The following is a 13,707-nucleotide window of genomic DNA, read 5'->3' as shown; positions in this document are numbered from 1 at the left end:
TTCCCCAGACCAACTCTGCCACAGGTGTTTACATTTATTTACACTGCTTATAGATATAGCTCTAATTCCTATATGGATATATGGAAGAAATGATATTGCAACTCACATGAATGCTCAGAAAGTTGTACTATATCTAATCACAAAGAACATGCTCTCTTATGGACTTTTACTGGTTTGTAAACTTTATAGTCTATCCAAATTCTATGACAAAACCCAGCTCTGAATGAAAACATTTTCATTCCTATTTTTACATCTAAGACATTTTTTATGTTTAAATAAGTTCTATATTATCTTATATTAAACTTAGTCCTTTTTATAATACACAAATTTTTAAGAAATAGTAATAATATCAATATTTTTAAAGCCTGGGACATGTACATCAGGAAACACAAATGTCTACTGCATTATCATTATCACAATTATAACTAGTTAATAGATAAAGCAATCATTAAGGCAAGACAGCTGTGCTTCTTTCGAACTAAAGAACAAGAAATAAAAACAGGAACTGTGAGCATTAATATATTTCTTCCTAGTGATACCGACTATAGAAGGCTTAAAGGCAGACAGTGAATCATCTGTTTATTTAAGTGTTGAATAAATGGAATATATGCTAAGTTCTGAGCTGACTTTAACGTGTTTGGAACATTTTCCAGAGTCTATTTTGACTGTGTCAATTACCTAGTTACCAACGTTGTTGTAGTATGTTGCTTGATGAACTAGGACATCAAGCAACCCTCAAACCAGTATTACAAGCCAGGCAAATAGCATCACATTTGGGTGACGCACAGAATCCATCACCCTAGGGAAAAACGCATAGGCCCAGAGTACGGAGTCTTTACATGTTCCATAAGATTTCTGCATAACGTTTTAAGCTGGTAGAATTGTAAACTGGAAAGTGCCAGCCTATGAAGCCATCTCTTCAGAAAAAGCACTAACACTCCACTGTCACTCCCCACAGAAATAAGACTTTTTCAAAAATGTTCTCAGAACACTACTTAAAATACACAATGAGGGGGCATTTTGATTTATAGGGTGGGTTTTTTTTTTACCTTTTTTTGAAAATCTTAGTAAATTCTGAATATATCTAAGTGCTCTGGGAACAACAGATTCATTATGTTTAACCGCTACACTCACTTCAAACTTCTAGCTTTAGAACAAACAAACAAACAAAAAAGTCATGTATCTCTTTAAAAGACTCCTGTTTAAAGCACAGCAGGTCATGATTTAGCACATTAAATTCCACCATCAAGGTGGATCTAAATATTACACATATAAAATATAGCTCCAACAACATGCACACATTGCTGCAGTAATTCCAGCACAGTACAGCTACCGTGTGTGCATCAAGAATGCACAGACTTTGTATTATAGAACAACTCGTACACTGTAGGTAGCCTCCTAATAACTACCAAAGAATTACACATATCAAAATATGTTACCTTTGTTCAAACAATACAGCTGCTCATTATATAACAGAAAACACCATCCTTAATCGCTCAGGAACCAAGATAGTGGTGGACGCTTTGAGTTGAGGTGGTGCAGAATGGTTTGAGGCAAAACCGAAACATATTGTTTAAGTAAACCTTAAGGGGAGGGGATCATATGCGCAATTGATGGATTCTTTCTCCCTTTTTTTTTTTTTGTATCGTCTTCCACAATTCCTCCCCTTACCCCTCCCCACCACTCCACAGTAAACAGACTGCTGGTATTAAAGGGCTGTAATTCCAATACCTCCCTCTGCCTTTTCCCTTCTTGCTAAACTTTATAACAATCAAATTTTGGAGTATCAGACCAACATTTATTAAATAATTTAAAAAACTCTCATGTCAGACATGCCTATGGTTTGAAATTTATGCTTGCAAACTTTCTAGAACTTATTAATTAAATCAAAACTGAACCCAATAAACTTGCACTGTGCTAACCGAGCAACATATAGCTTAATTCGTCTAGTTTTACCCAGGAAAATACTTAAGCAAAGGAGCACTTATTGAAGGAGGAATCTTTCGGGTACAAATCAAAGTCTGTAGCTCTCCCGGTAAAAAGCTAAAAACAAATAAAGCAAATCAAAGCCATCAAATGTCTAAGAAGAGAACACTCCAAGAGTCCGGACAGTACAGAATACTTTTGATAATTATAAATGTGGTAGTAACTATGCTTCCTCTCGAAGACACCACCTTCCCAGGGTATATTATTCTTGAGGGACTCTCTGGGTCTGGAAGGGGTGAAAATAACTAACTCACAGATGAGATTTGGTGTTAGAGCAAAGACATAAACCTCCACAACAGTCTGTGTCTCATATCGCCACTCAGTTCTGCTCCACAAATGGGAAGGAGGGCCCCACGTCTGGGTGGAGTAGTTTTTCCCAAGGAAGGAAATACTGACACAATTTTTTTTTCTCCCCAGAAAAGATTTTTTTCTGTTTGCCAACTTCTGAAGTTGGCCCTTGTCAATCAACGTGATCAAGGTGCCCCTTAAGCAGACAAAGTTATATTTCCCTGCGCAAATTGTACAGGAAAGAAAAAGATTATTAAAATGCTATATGATAAGTAAGGTTTAAAGATGCCATTTGAAAGTCTCAGGATGGAAAAAATGAAAAACTTTCAGTAGGAACACACTGAACCTTGAAACTAATGCTTTCAAAATAAAACTGCATTTTGGTAACCATTTCATCTATTTTCCTTCCTCTGCACATAAAAATGATTAATGTCACAATTAAACTTCCATATTTTAGAGTCTTAGTAACAGGTGTGGCATTCTCCATATAAACATATTCATTGACCTGTCACCATTGATAACCTTCATTAATTAATTTCGATTGAAATGAAACCTGTTTTTTTTACCCCTTTCAGATAGTAAAGAAATAGGCAAGGCGAACACCCATTTCCCCCTCAAGCCCCCAAAATGTTTAAATTACAGTAATCTCCAATTCACCAGCCATCACAGCGAACAACTGAAGAAATACAGCAGAGCTCAGCAGGAAGGAGTTTTAATAAGAGATTGAAAAACAAGAATAAAAATAACTGTATCAACGGAGCTTTTCTTCCTCAGGCTACAAGCCCGTTCTTACTTGAACTTTTTTTTTCTTTTTCAAAAAAAAAAAAGCATTTTGGCCACCAAAACCAATGCAGAACATTATTAAAAGTTAAAAGCTACCAATTACTTCTGCCTGTTCTTTTAAAGCAAAGTTTGGCATGACGTCAGTTGGTTTAAAGAAAACAAGAAAGGGAGAGAGAAAGAGCAGGAGAGAAAGTTTCCTACTTGTATAAACTGAACACCAGGGAAGGTGTCTAGCCACTTGTAAAGTATTTACTGCAGGTCTTTAAAGAGCTAGCAGCATTTTAAAAATCAATTTTTTTATTATTATTTGAACGCAACATGTTGAACGGCCAGCCTTAACGTTTGTATTTCAATGGTATCTTAGAATCAAAAAATTATTTAAGTGATGCATTTGATCTGAAGTACACTAATAATTTCATCTTTATTTTGGGAGCTTGAAACTGGGCTCTGAGGGGGCAAAAAGAGGTGGGATAATAAAAAGAGCTCAGCGTGGCAGTAGCGTGAAAGTTCCAACAGCGGCTGTCACTAGCGGACTTCTTCTCTTAACTAGTTCTTAACAATTCAAATAATTTGCAGTGTCTAGCAAATTCAGTAAAAGGGTTTCCTTGAGCCCAAAGATCTCTTTCTAACCCAAATCAAATTTCACATCACTATACCCTACAGAGAAACAAACCAAAGTTTTGAAATTCACTTCCCAGAGAATAAACGCCCTCGCGTGATAATACAGACCCCCAAAGTGGGCATAATTGTATCATTTGAGGCCTCACTTATTGAGGTCATCCATAATAGAATATTTGATACAAACAGCTTTGAGCAAACTTACATTTAAGGAAAAAACAGGCTGTTCTCTACCTGCTACTGAACAGTAAGTAGTCTAAGAACAAATCTTGGCGTTTTCCGATACTTCAGTAGATGGATCAAAGACTTTAGGACACAAGTGATTTTGAAAATAATAAAAACAACTGCTCAGTCCTTAGCATGCAAACAATTGTGAAGCATATTAAGTCTTTTCTATACATGAGCACAGCAAGCACACTTGGGAAATGGTGTTGAATTACCGTTGATAAAGTCAAGATAAGTGTCCACTAAATCCCATAAATCCTGTTATGACAACAAAATTCACTTCTTTCCATACATCCAAATAAAATGTAGCTATCCCATAGATAAGCAAAGTCTAACCACGTCTGTATAGGCTATCACTCATCCCCCCATATCTCAATAAATAATAAATAAGAAAACCTAATAAGAATAATTAGTTATCCATAATATGAACAATCATAACTGGAAAAAGAAGGAAAAGAAGCCTGTTACCTGAAAGCTGGACCAAGGCTGAACGTCAGAACGCAAGCTCATACGACTCTCCTGTTCTTTATCAAATTGATTGTAACTCATGAGCTACAATATTTGAGACAGAACTGTCTGAGTTTATAGTTTTCCATGCCTGCCAAAAACAGATGCAGGCTACCACACTAGCTGTCCCAAGGAATCTAAATTAAGCAGAGGCAAATACCAAGTGGAAAGTTGTCAGTGTGTTGAATGAATGGCTTCATTTTACACACCAGAGAATATCTTCATGAGGCTACGTTTTAACAGGAGCCAGTCATTTTATTTTAAGTTCATCGCTTATTTCACAAATAATAATTTCCCTTAAAATCAATTATAGACACCTGTCCACAACTCAGTGAAAGTCTATTTTGTTCTATGTACAATAGCACAGTGTTCTGATATTATTGTTTGTTCTCAAATGACGTATTAAAGTAATAATAATTGTAATATGTCAATAATTATAGAAAATATCAGGAAGCCAGTTATCAATGTTGACACCAATTTCAAACTCAAATTAAGTTCTAACTTTAAAAAAATCTATTTGAAGTTCTTTAATATTTTTCTGTAATGTTTATTTACTTCTAAACAGATAATATAAGAGTTTGCTAAAAAGAGTTTCCTCACACCCTTGTCTTATTTCTTTAATAGACAATGTGTATATCTTTAGAAGCAAATCATCATTTCTAACTATATGTAGACACATATACATCTAATAATAATAATAATAGCAACATTAGTAAAAGCACCATTGAAAATACTAGGATCTTAAAAAGCAGCTTTTCCACCGATGCATTCACTTCCGTGTTTGGAAGGTTTTCTTTATGAATGAAGATCTCCTTTTGCAACTTACTGAGACTTGCACTGAAAACTAGAAGAAATTCAGGACTGTTTCATGACTTAGAAGTAACAAAAATGCCAAAAACAAAGTCAGGGTCTATATAGGTCACTTGTGATTAAATGCACACCGATTTGGATGCCAAACCGGCTCGTATGAAAGTATACAGAAATTTCTATAAAACTGTTCACAATATTAGGAGTCCCAGTGTGGAGCTCTGAATTCAGCTCAGGACTCACAGCCTCTCTGGAACTCTCCGCCACACCTTTAATACTGACTTTAACAAAGGGCAAGCTACCCAGCAGCACGAACACTAACAGAATAGAAGATTCCAGAGTGACAAACTTTTTTCACTAGGTACTTCCTATCAGGTATTCAGAGAGTGTCAGACTTACTGATCATGGCTGTAAAAGTATTCCACGCACACATAGCCTAGCAGGCAAAAAAAGCATATTGGGAGACCATCAATATCAACTCACGAAAAGTAAACAAGATTTTGCCCATAAAATACTGTCCTGATGACGCTTCCCAATGCCTTACATTTAGAGAAATCACGGCTGCATGTAGTCATTGTGACTCTATTTCCTCCTTTACGGTTCTACTTCCACAGGACTACTCTCCAGAAATAATCATCCCACCAGCATATTCCCGGCCCTGGCTATTTAACTGATTGGAGATGTTTCAGATACAAGCATACCGCTTTAAAAGGAAGTTATGAAATCTACCGAAGGATAAACTCAATGAACATGGAAGTTTAAGTTGGGAAGTCTGAGCATGCCACTTATAACCTTTCACTCAAAGGTAAAAAGAAAAAAAAGAGGGAAAAAATCCTCCGAATGCTGGTATCATTTCCAGACTGTCCTGTCAGCATCGAAACTTACAGGAAATGCTTCATCTTCCCATCCAAACCCTGTATTTATTCACAACCCTGTCATACTTGGGGAAAGGAAAAGTGGGGGAAAGCCGCATGGTGATTATTTTAGAACCTTTGCTTTCCTACACAAGTGCTACCCTAACTGGAAGAGCCTCAGAAGCAAGTGAACAGCGGGTAAGAAACTGCCCAGCTGTGAGATTAGAGACTTTCATTCTCATTCTGCCCAGCCAAGGACCTGCTAGCCGCAGGACTTTACTGATGGTCGCTAACGTGGTTAACTCTGGCAGCCTTTTCTAAATGATCAACTCTTTCTAAAACCTGCTGAAAAGGATCTCTAGAAAGACTGGTGGGTTTGGGCTCAGAAGTTTACAACACTCTAAAGACTTAAGTCTTGTTCTATTCCCCCCCCCCCCAGCCCCCAGCACTCAAATTTAACCAACAAGGCCTAGAAGGATGACTTCTTTGTAATCTTGTCTCAGGCCCTTATCTGTATTTTGCCTTTGTACTGATTATCTCTTCCAGGCCTTTCCTGTTCACCTGGAGAGCTTACAAAAGTTCAATGAATCGGCCTAACTTGGATTATACCTCGGCCCCTCTCTCTTCACTTACCTTGCTTAAAACTCTAGCGGTGATTTCCCAAAAACCGGATAAGGATGGATATTCTATCTTAGTTAGGATTCATCATTAAATCCATGGCTCTTACTCAAAAACTTTCAAAGGATCAAGTCTGAGGCCTAAAAAGATACGGGGACGTCAGCCAGGTCCTAAACTGGAGTCAGCCCCAGTAAGATTGTCTGAGAAGCCCCAGTAAGTCCTCTCTGGTCCTCTCACTTCAATGGCTTTAGAGTCCTAGAGCTGTAAAAACAGTGACTTCCCTGGCGAAAGGGGAAACACCACCATCTCAGACAGGTACTCACAGAAAAAAAGCCTTCCCAGCCACAAAAACAGCTTTGCACTTCAAACGGCTTCCACCTCTGCTTCACCCTCAAATTATTCATGGGGTCCTATAATCCTGGAGTTATTTGGAGGGATAGAGGTGTTTGCCTTGGCCTCTCAAAGATGCGTTTCAGACTCTACAGTCCAAACAGGAACTAGACAGAAAGCAAAGAGCCCGTCTGCCTGCATGTCCCACCGCTGTCAGGCGTTTAATCACCAGCCAGTGTCCCCTGACCCGCTCGACACATGGCGCATCAACCGCACCGCAGAGGAAGTCTGCCCCTTGCTCAGCCCCTACGGAAGCTCCCTGGCTGCAAGGCCCTGCCTCATGGTACCGAAGGGGCACAGACCCATGGGCCCAGGCAGCGCTGAGCTGCCCAGAGACGGGGCTACCAGGGGATGCCACACTCTCTCCCTCTAGCCCAGCTGGGCCTTTAAGGGAAAAAAAGTTTGAAGCCTGGCTTTGCAAACTAAACTCTTCACAACCAAAGCCAGTCTATGTTGTTTTACCACTTGGAGGGCCACTCCAGGACCCCTCTTGAAGACCCTCCCGACCCTCCCAAGTTCACCCAACTTACTACTCTGCATGCCGGTGCCTAGTCTGCTCCCCGTTTGTCAGGAGCCCCCAGAAAACTTGCAGCAGCGGCGGCGGCGGCCCCTCGGGTCCAGCCACCTCCAGATCCTCTGCTGCTCCCGGTAGGAGAGAATTAAAATCAGCCAGCAAGAGACAGCGAGGGGGAGTGGGGCTGGGAGGGGGAGGGGGCACCGGCCTGAAACTTCTTTTTTTGGCAAATCGGGATTTGTTTTTCCTCCTCCCCGGCGGCTGAACTTGACCCTCCTGACTCTGGGGGCTACTGCAGTTTGAAGTCTCTCTGGTTTCCAAGGCTCAGATGCTTTAGACCCAGCAAAGGGAGCAGAGGAATTGGGGGGGGGGGGGGTTAAGGGGAGCAGAAGAGAAGAAAGAAAGAAAGAAATCACACGCGCAAAGGGGGGGAAAAAGGAAGAAAGAAAATGCGTGTGAAACCCGAGAAGCCTGCGCTTGGCTTGCAGCACACTCTCTCCCTCGGCTGGGCTTTTTTTTTTTTTTTTCAAAGAAAGTCACTTTTAATTCCCAGGGCTCCCCGCTCGCGATCGCCCACATTTTGCGCACACTCGCGCGGGCGCAGCGCTGGCGGAACGGCGCCCCGACCGGCTGAGCCCGAGACCCCCGGCCCGCCGGGCTCCCCCTTACCTGTTGATTAATCGTCAGGAACACCCTCCGCAGCCCGAAAGATGGTGGCGCGGCGGCCAGAGCCATGAACCGTCTTCTGTTGTTTGCAGAGTTGATCTTGGATTATTGGGGGGGGGGGGGGAGAAAAAGGTCTTTCCTGCCTCCCCCCCTTTCCTCCCCCCCCCCCAGGAAAAAAAAGAGAGCGCGAGAGAAAGAGAAAGGAAATAGAGCTAGGATGTGCCCGGTGCCGGGTGGGAGAAGGGAGGGGGTGTTGTTGGGTTTTTGTTGTTGTTGTTGTTGTTGTTTAAAAAAAAAATAGGCAAAGGCGAGAGAGCGATCAGGAGGACGCGAGGTCCGGAGCCACCGAGCAGCAGCGAAAAAGAGGACGCGGAGATTGCAATGAGATCGGGTCTTTATCAGAAATGTTATCGCTTGTCAGGACCTCACTCTCCGCGCATTACGTCAGTTTCAAGACACCAACACTATTAATATCAAAGGAGCCTTCGCGGAGGAAAGCGCCACCCCAGACCGAGCTCCCTTAAAGAGACAGGCGCGTCCCCGCGCCGCCGCCGCCCCGCCCGGCCCCGAGCACCCGCCGCCGCCGCCGCCGCCCGCGGGACCGGCCGGCCGCGCCAGCCCGCGACGACTGGGGACCGCGCGCGGCTCGTCCCGCCCCGCCCCTCCCCCACCGGCCGGGCTGCGGGAGGAGGGAAGCTCGGTTGCCCTAGCCGGGGGCCTGGAGGCCGGGACCTACCTTAGGGGCGCGGGGGGCAGTGCGTGGCAGCCAAGGCGACGCTGCCCAGACACTGGTGATGCTGTCCTGGAGAATGCCAAGAACTCTCAAAGTGTATTTTGTTTTTGTAATTTTTTTTTTACCTTTCCCTGTAGTTCTCAATTAAAGGACGCAGGATCTGTGTTTGCGTGTGCGCCCCCTCCCCCCCGCCCTTTATCTGTGGCTGGAAGTCCTAGGACACCTCGGCAGTGGTCAGGATTTCCCAGGCTTTAGATGGTAGGAGGGCTTCAGGAGAACAACTTGAACTCTATCCTGAGTTGGAGAAGTGAGGACTGAGGTTGCTATGGTTTTCTGAGCTGAGAAGCCAGAAACTCAATGGGTGCTTTAAGGGGTACCAAAAAACAGATAAAATGGGGACATTATTCAGCCACTGCCAGGTTAATACATGCTGGTCTTTGGGGTTTTTGAAGCAGATAAGGAACTCTGAATCAAGCCTGACATTCTTTTTCTTATCACACATCTTGTTAAGAGAAATTGCCTCAGCATAAAGTTCATGGAATGAGCAGGCTATCTTTCCCTTTAACTTCTAAAGATCAACAATGCATAAAACATTACCAAGGCAGGATTCAAAGTATAGGAGGTGTTAAAAACTAAGTAAACATTTCTTGGGCTTTGGACTTCATTTTCTTCTGTTGGGTGACTTTAAGTGGTATGTTTTTCCTCTAGTGAATGTCAGTTTAAACCAATTTTGTTCTAAAAGGAGAAACATCCCTCTCTGAAGTACAAAGTGACGAAAATTAGAACTTTTGAGGGGTACAATCACAAATCAATGAGCTGAAAGTGCAGTGATTTCCCCCAATTATATTTCACCGACTTGTTCATCACTTTGCAGAAAAGATACATGCTTCCGGACATGCTATAAGAAATGAAAAAGGCTATATGTGTGTGTGTGTATACATACATATACATGTGTGTACATGTATATAAATGTATATATAAACCTAAAACTGAAATGCATACTCTTAAAACCTCCCTCCTTTCCCTAAATGATCCTTATTTTCACATACATACTCAAGCAGATCTACAGTCCCTTGATCCGGACAATCTTCAGAAGCATGCCCCATACACTGATGAATAGAAAAGCAATAACTCTTTCGCAATAGAGAAACTAGTCGGGTGAAGAGTAGTCAAAATACAGTTTCACAATAAGGCAACAATATATTCCCTAAAGGAGGGAGAAAACAATAGGGCTCATATTCATAAAATTATTCGTGTTGCCATCGGTTTATTTTTTTTAACAGAATTGGATTTATATATGGCCCTGCATGTAGGGAAATTTAATATGAAAATCTTCAGTAAATCTTACAGTCCAACTCCTAATGACCACCTGCATATTTCCACACTGGAGTCATTTCATACTGTCCACCACCAATTTCCCCTATAAAAGGTATTTCTATATTAAATATAGGCCTTTTATTTTCTTTGTTAAGTCATAAATTAGCTTGCTGACTTTTATGGAAATATTCACGACACAGCAAGAAGCACTTTTATTCAGAAAAATAATAACGATCGGAGTGAAACATTCTTTGGCCATGACTAACTGAAAATATTAGGTCAAATAAATTTTGAAACACATATCCAAGTAGCCACACTGCTTGTGTTCAAAGGGTTAACAGAGCTAAAACTGGTGAGTCTGGTCTTTAGCTGATAAAATCTGAGACAACACCATCTCTGCAGAGTTAAACAGCACAATTTATCACAAGGATTAGTGCCCTAATCTCCTACTGCTCCCCAAGATTTAAATGACATTTTAAAAGGGGAAGTGATCTTCCTCCCAGTCATCCTCAAATCTAAGGCAGTCGTCAAGAGTGTAAATTTACACACATGAAACAATCATTGATTAAATTGGTTCAAAAAAATTAAATTACACGCTTTTGCAAGCACAAAACCCTTGAGATGGCTGGTGTTTTTCCACCTGCAATAATATAAAATCTGACCATTAAATGTACCCAAATTATATATTATATGAAAACGTAAAGCCAAAGGTCCAGGGGTGAATTATGTCCTTTAATTGAAAGGATAAAGTTACACTCCACGTACTGAAGCCAACAAATCCATGGTCACTTAAAATTTTAATGAATGAAGTTTCACGGACTCAATTTTGCTAAAGTTTGCCTGAGAAATGAAAAAAAAATACATTTTGTATTTCAAGTTAGGATAGCAGAGATTAAAATATTGCCATATCAACCCACTTCCATCAGCCTCAAAAGGTCTGTAGAGAACCTAATAAAAGCACAAATATTTTTATTATTTTTTTCAAGCAAATTACTTATTTATTGATGCAATAATTTACGAAGAAAATTTTTACCTCATGCTTTAGATATATCACATATGCTCTTGATTGACACAATATGTTCAAGCTCAAAGGCCCTCATAGCATTTTTTAACTCTAGTAGGAATATTTCAAAACAACCAAAAAATACATGAGGTCATAATTGTTTGACAGTTGTTTTTAATATATAAACTAACGTATGTATATTGTTTTCTTTCAAATGTTTATTGATTTGTTTTTCTAGTCCTGACATTTGCATGGCACAAACCGAATTAGAGGAAATATTAAAGATTTATTTACATTTATTGTCTTCTGCTGTCAAACATCTGTAAGGCTATTCAAACCATCCTCACACTTTTAAAGCAACAGATTCCTGAACAATGAAGGGAGGACATTATAAACCACAACCTGGGCTTTTGTAGCGCGCCTCAGTAAATAAGGAAGAATTTCAGGAAACAAAATAGCAGAGCAAACGGAGCCACTTTCAACACTAAAATAACTTCTTTCTAATCTTCCATCCTGTTTTGAATTCTGGAGTAATCTATTGAGGCTGAACCATCGATTAAACAGTTCCTTGATCTGTATTAATGCCATTATTTTCTCAGAATGACATACTATTCCTTTCTGCTATGTTATCTTAGCATTTGTCCCCCTCTTTCCTTGCAGTTGATTCAGTAGAGACACAAACAGGGATTAGCAGTTAAGCACAGGCATACTTGTTCTACGTTTCCAACCTTTTAGCACATAACTTACTTACCGTTGCAGTGCTTGCAATCACAAAGATTTACCTGATGGAACATGTATGTCAGAAGTGCAATCCAGCTATTTACCCTAGCACATCACAAATTGGAAACTGCTAAAAGAAACCTCCAAGATTGACATCCCTTGGTCCTACACGCCGACTGCTTTCACTCATAATATCAAGAAATATTATTATTATTTGCTCTCAAGACCATACAGCATGATATGAAATGGAAGACCATTTTCCTTCCAGCAGATAAAAGCAATTACTGGAGTACTCCACCTTCTTTCATGGCAAGACCTGAAGGAAGAAAACAGTGTCTCAGATGAACGCAGAGTCTGTTTCTTCTCCCAGTCACGTGGCACTCAACCTTTAAAAACAAAACGCTCCTTTTGTACACATTATGATTATTTTCCAAGCTACCTATTGCTAAGCACATTTGGGAGAATTTATTAAAGATAAATTTAGCTTTAAATATATTGTATCTGGTATTCAAATTCACACTTACACTTGCCAATCCTCCCTCTGCAGTATCGGGCAAATGCCTAGTTAGACAGATGGGCCTTGCAGCCCACCCTGAAGCCAACAAACATGAGTTTTGTTTAATTAAAAAGGGAAACACATTTCTGAGGTGTAGACACACACATGTGTGCATACACACACCATGTATAGACACGTGAAATTCGTGACTAGGGTGCCCCGGAATAAAAATGACGATACGACGTTTGAGTTTGCATTCAGATTGATGAATGTTCATCAGATACTCTATTCACCAGACCAAAAGTACGATTAAATGAAGTCATTCAGCCCAATATATTCAAACCAACCACTCTAAGAAATAGCTAGATTGACTTCATTTCTGTCCACCTGGAGAAAGTATCTCTATAGGAAAGAATCCGGATCTAGCTCCGGCCATGACAAGGAGGTGGCCTGTTCTTGTCTTCCATAATTCCACCCTCACTTCTAGTATCTTCTCTGGCTTTTCTTTCTTATCAATCCACCCATAACTCCAAACTTCACACGCTTTCCCCTCACTTGCAGAGAACTAGGTTCTACGTCTGACTGTGTCTAAGTTTTCAGGTTGGGATTCTTCACTAGACATTCAAATGGGATATGCCCAATGCTGTGGCTGACGAAGGGGCTCTTGCAAGAGATAAAGTGGGAGGGAAAAGGAAACTGGTAAACCCCATTCTTACCAAGCATGTCAATCATCCCACGCAGAACCTGCAGATGTTTGGCCTCTCTGGTCTTTAGCGATCCCTCTCTCGAAGACCCCATATTTAATAAGAGAGCTGGTCCTCTCATAGATTCCTCTGAAAAGGTTTTTGTGTCTACCACCACCTCTACTTCAGTTACATAGACCCTTCCCAAGTTCAGGTTTTTGGCTCTCCAGCACCATGCTGATGAACTTTCCCCTCCAGGTTCTCTCAGTATTACTGTTATTATACACAGCAAGAAGACCTGCTCATTTTCTCTGTGACTTCAACCCCCTCATGAGAAAATTTCCATGCATCTCTAATACCAGAACGCTCCCCCCCCCAAGGGTTCAAGTCTTCCTAAGATGTAGGTCAAAATGTCTTTCTGCTCTCATTGTGTGTCTGTTCTTTCCCCTGGGCCTGTCTCCCGATCTTCCAACTGACTCATCTTTCCCTAGGTACATCT

General features: G+C 40.9%; 1 protein-coding gene across 3 annotated transcripts in view; it reads right to left on the bottom strand.

Annotated features, from left to right (window-relative positions):
• Nucleotides 1-8,699, bottom strand: part of Trps1 (transcriptional repressor GATA binding 1) — a 232,354-nt gene extending 223,655 nt beyond the window's left edge. For 2 of the 3 annotated variants that reach the window (XM_075961033.1, XM_075961034.1), the window contains exon 1: nt 8,260-8,699. Coding sequence is in view for 1 of the 3 variants with exons in the window: in XM_075961032.1 (XP_075817147.1) it covers nt 7,607-7,616 (10 nt within the window). In the remaining 2 variants the exon portion in view is untranslated. Of the gene's footprint in view, nt 1-7,606; nt 7,738-8,259 lie in introns of those variants that run through there. The other variant, XM_075961032.1, reaches the window with a different exon arrangement.
• Nucleotides 8,700-13,707: the final 5,008 nt, after the last annotated feature.

The sequence above is a fragment of the Microtus pennsylvanicus genome, chromosome 2 (genome assembly GCF_037038515.1).
Source record: "Microtus pennsylvanicus isolate mMicPen1 chromosome 2, mMicPen1.hap1, whole genome shotgun sequence".
NCBI lineage: Eukaryota > Metazoa > Chordata > Mammalia > Rodentia > Cricetidae > Microtus > Microtus pennsylvanicus.
This window is presented reverse-complemented; position numbering and strand designations above follow the sequence as displayed.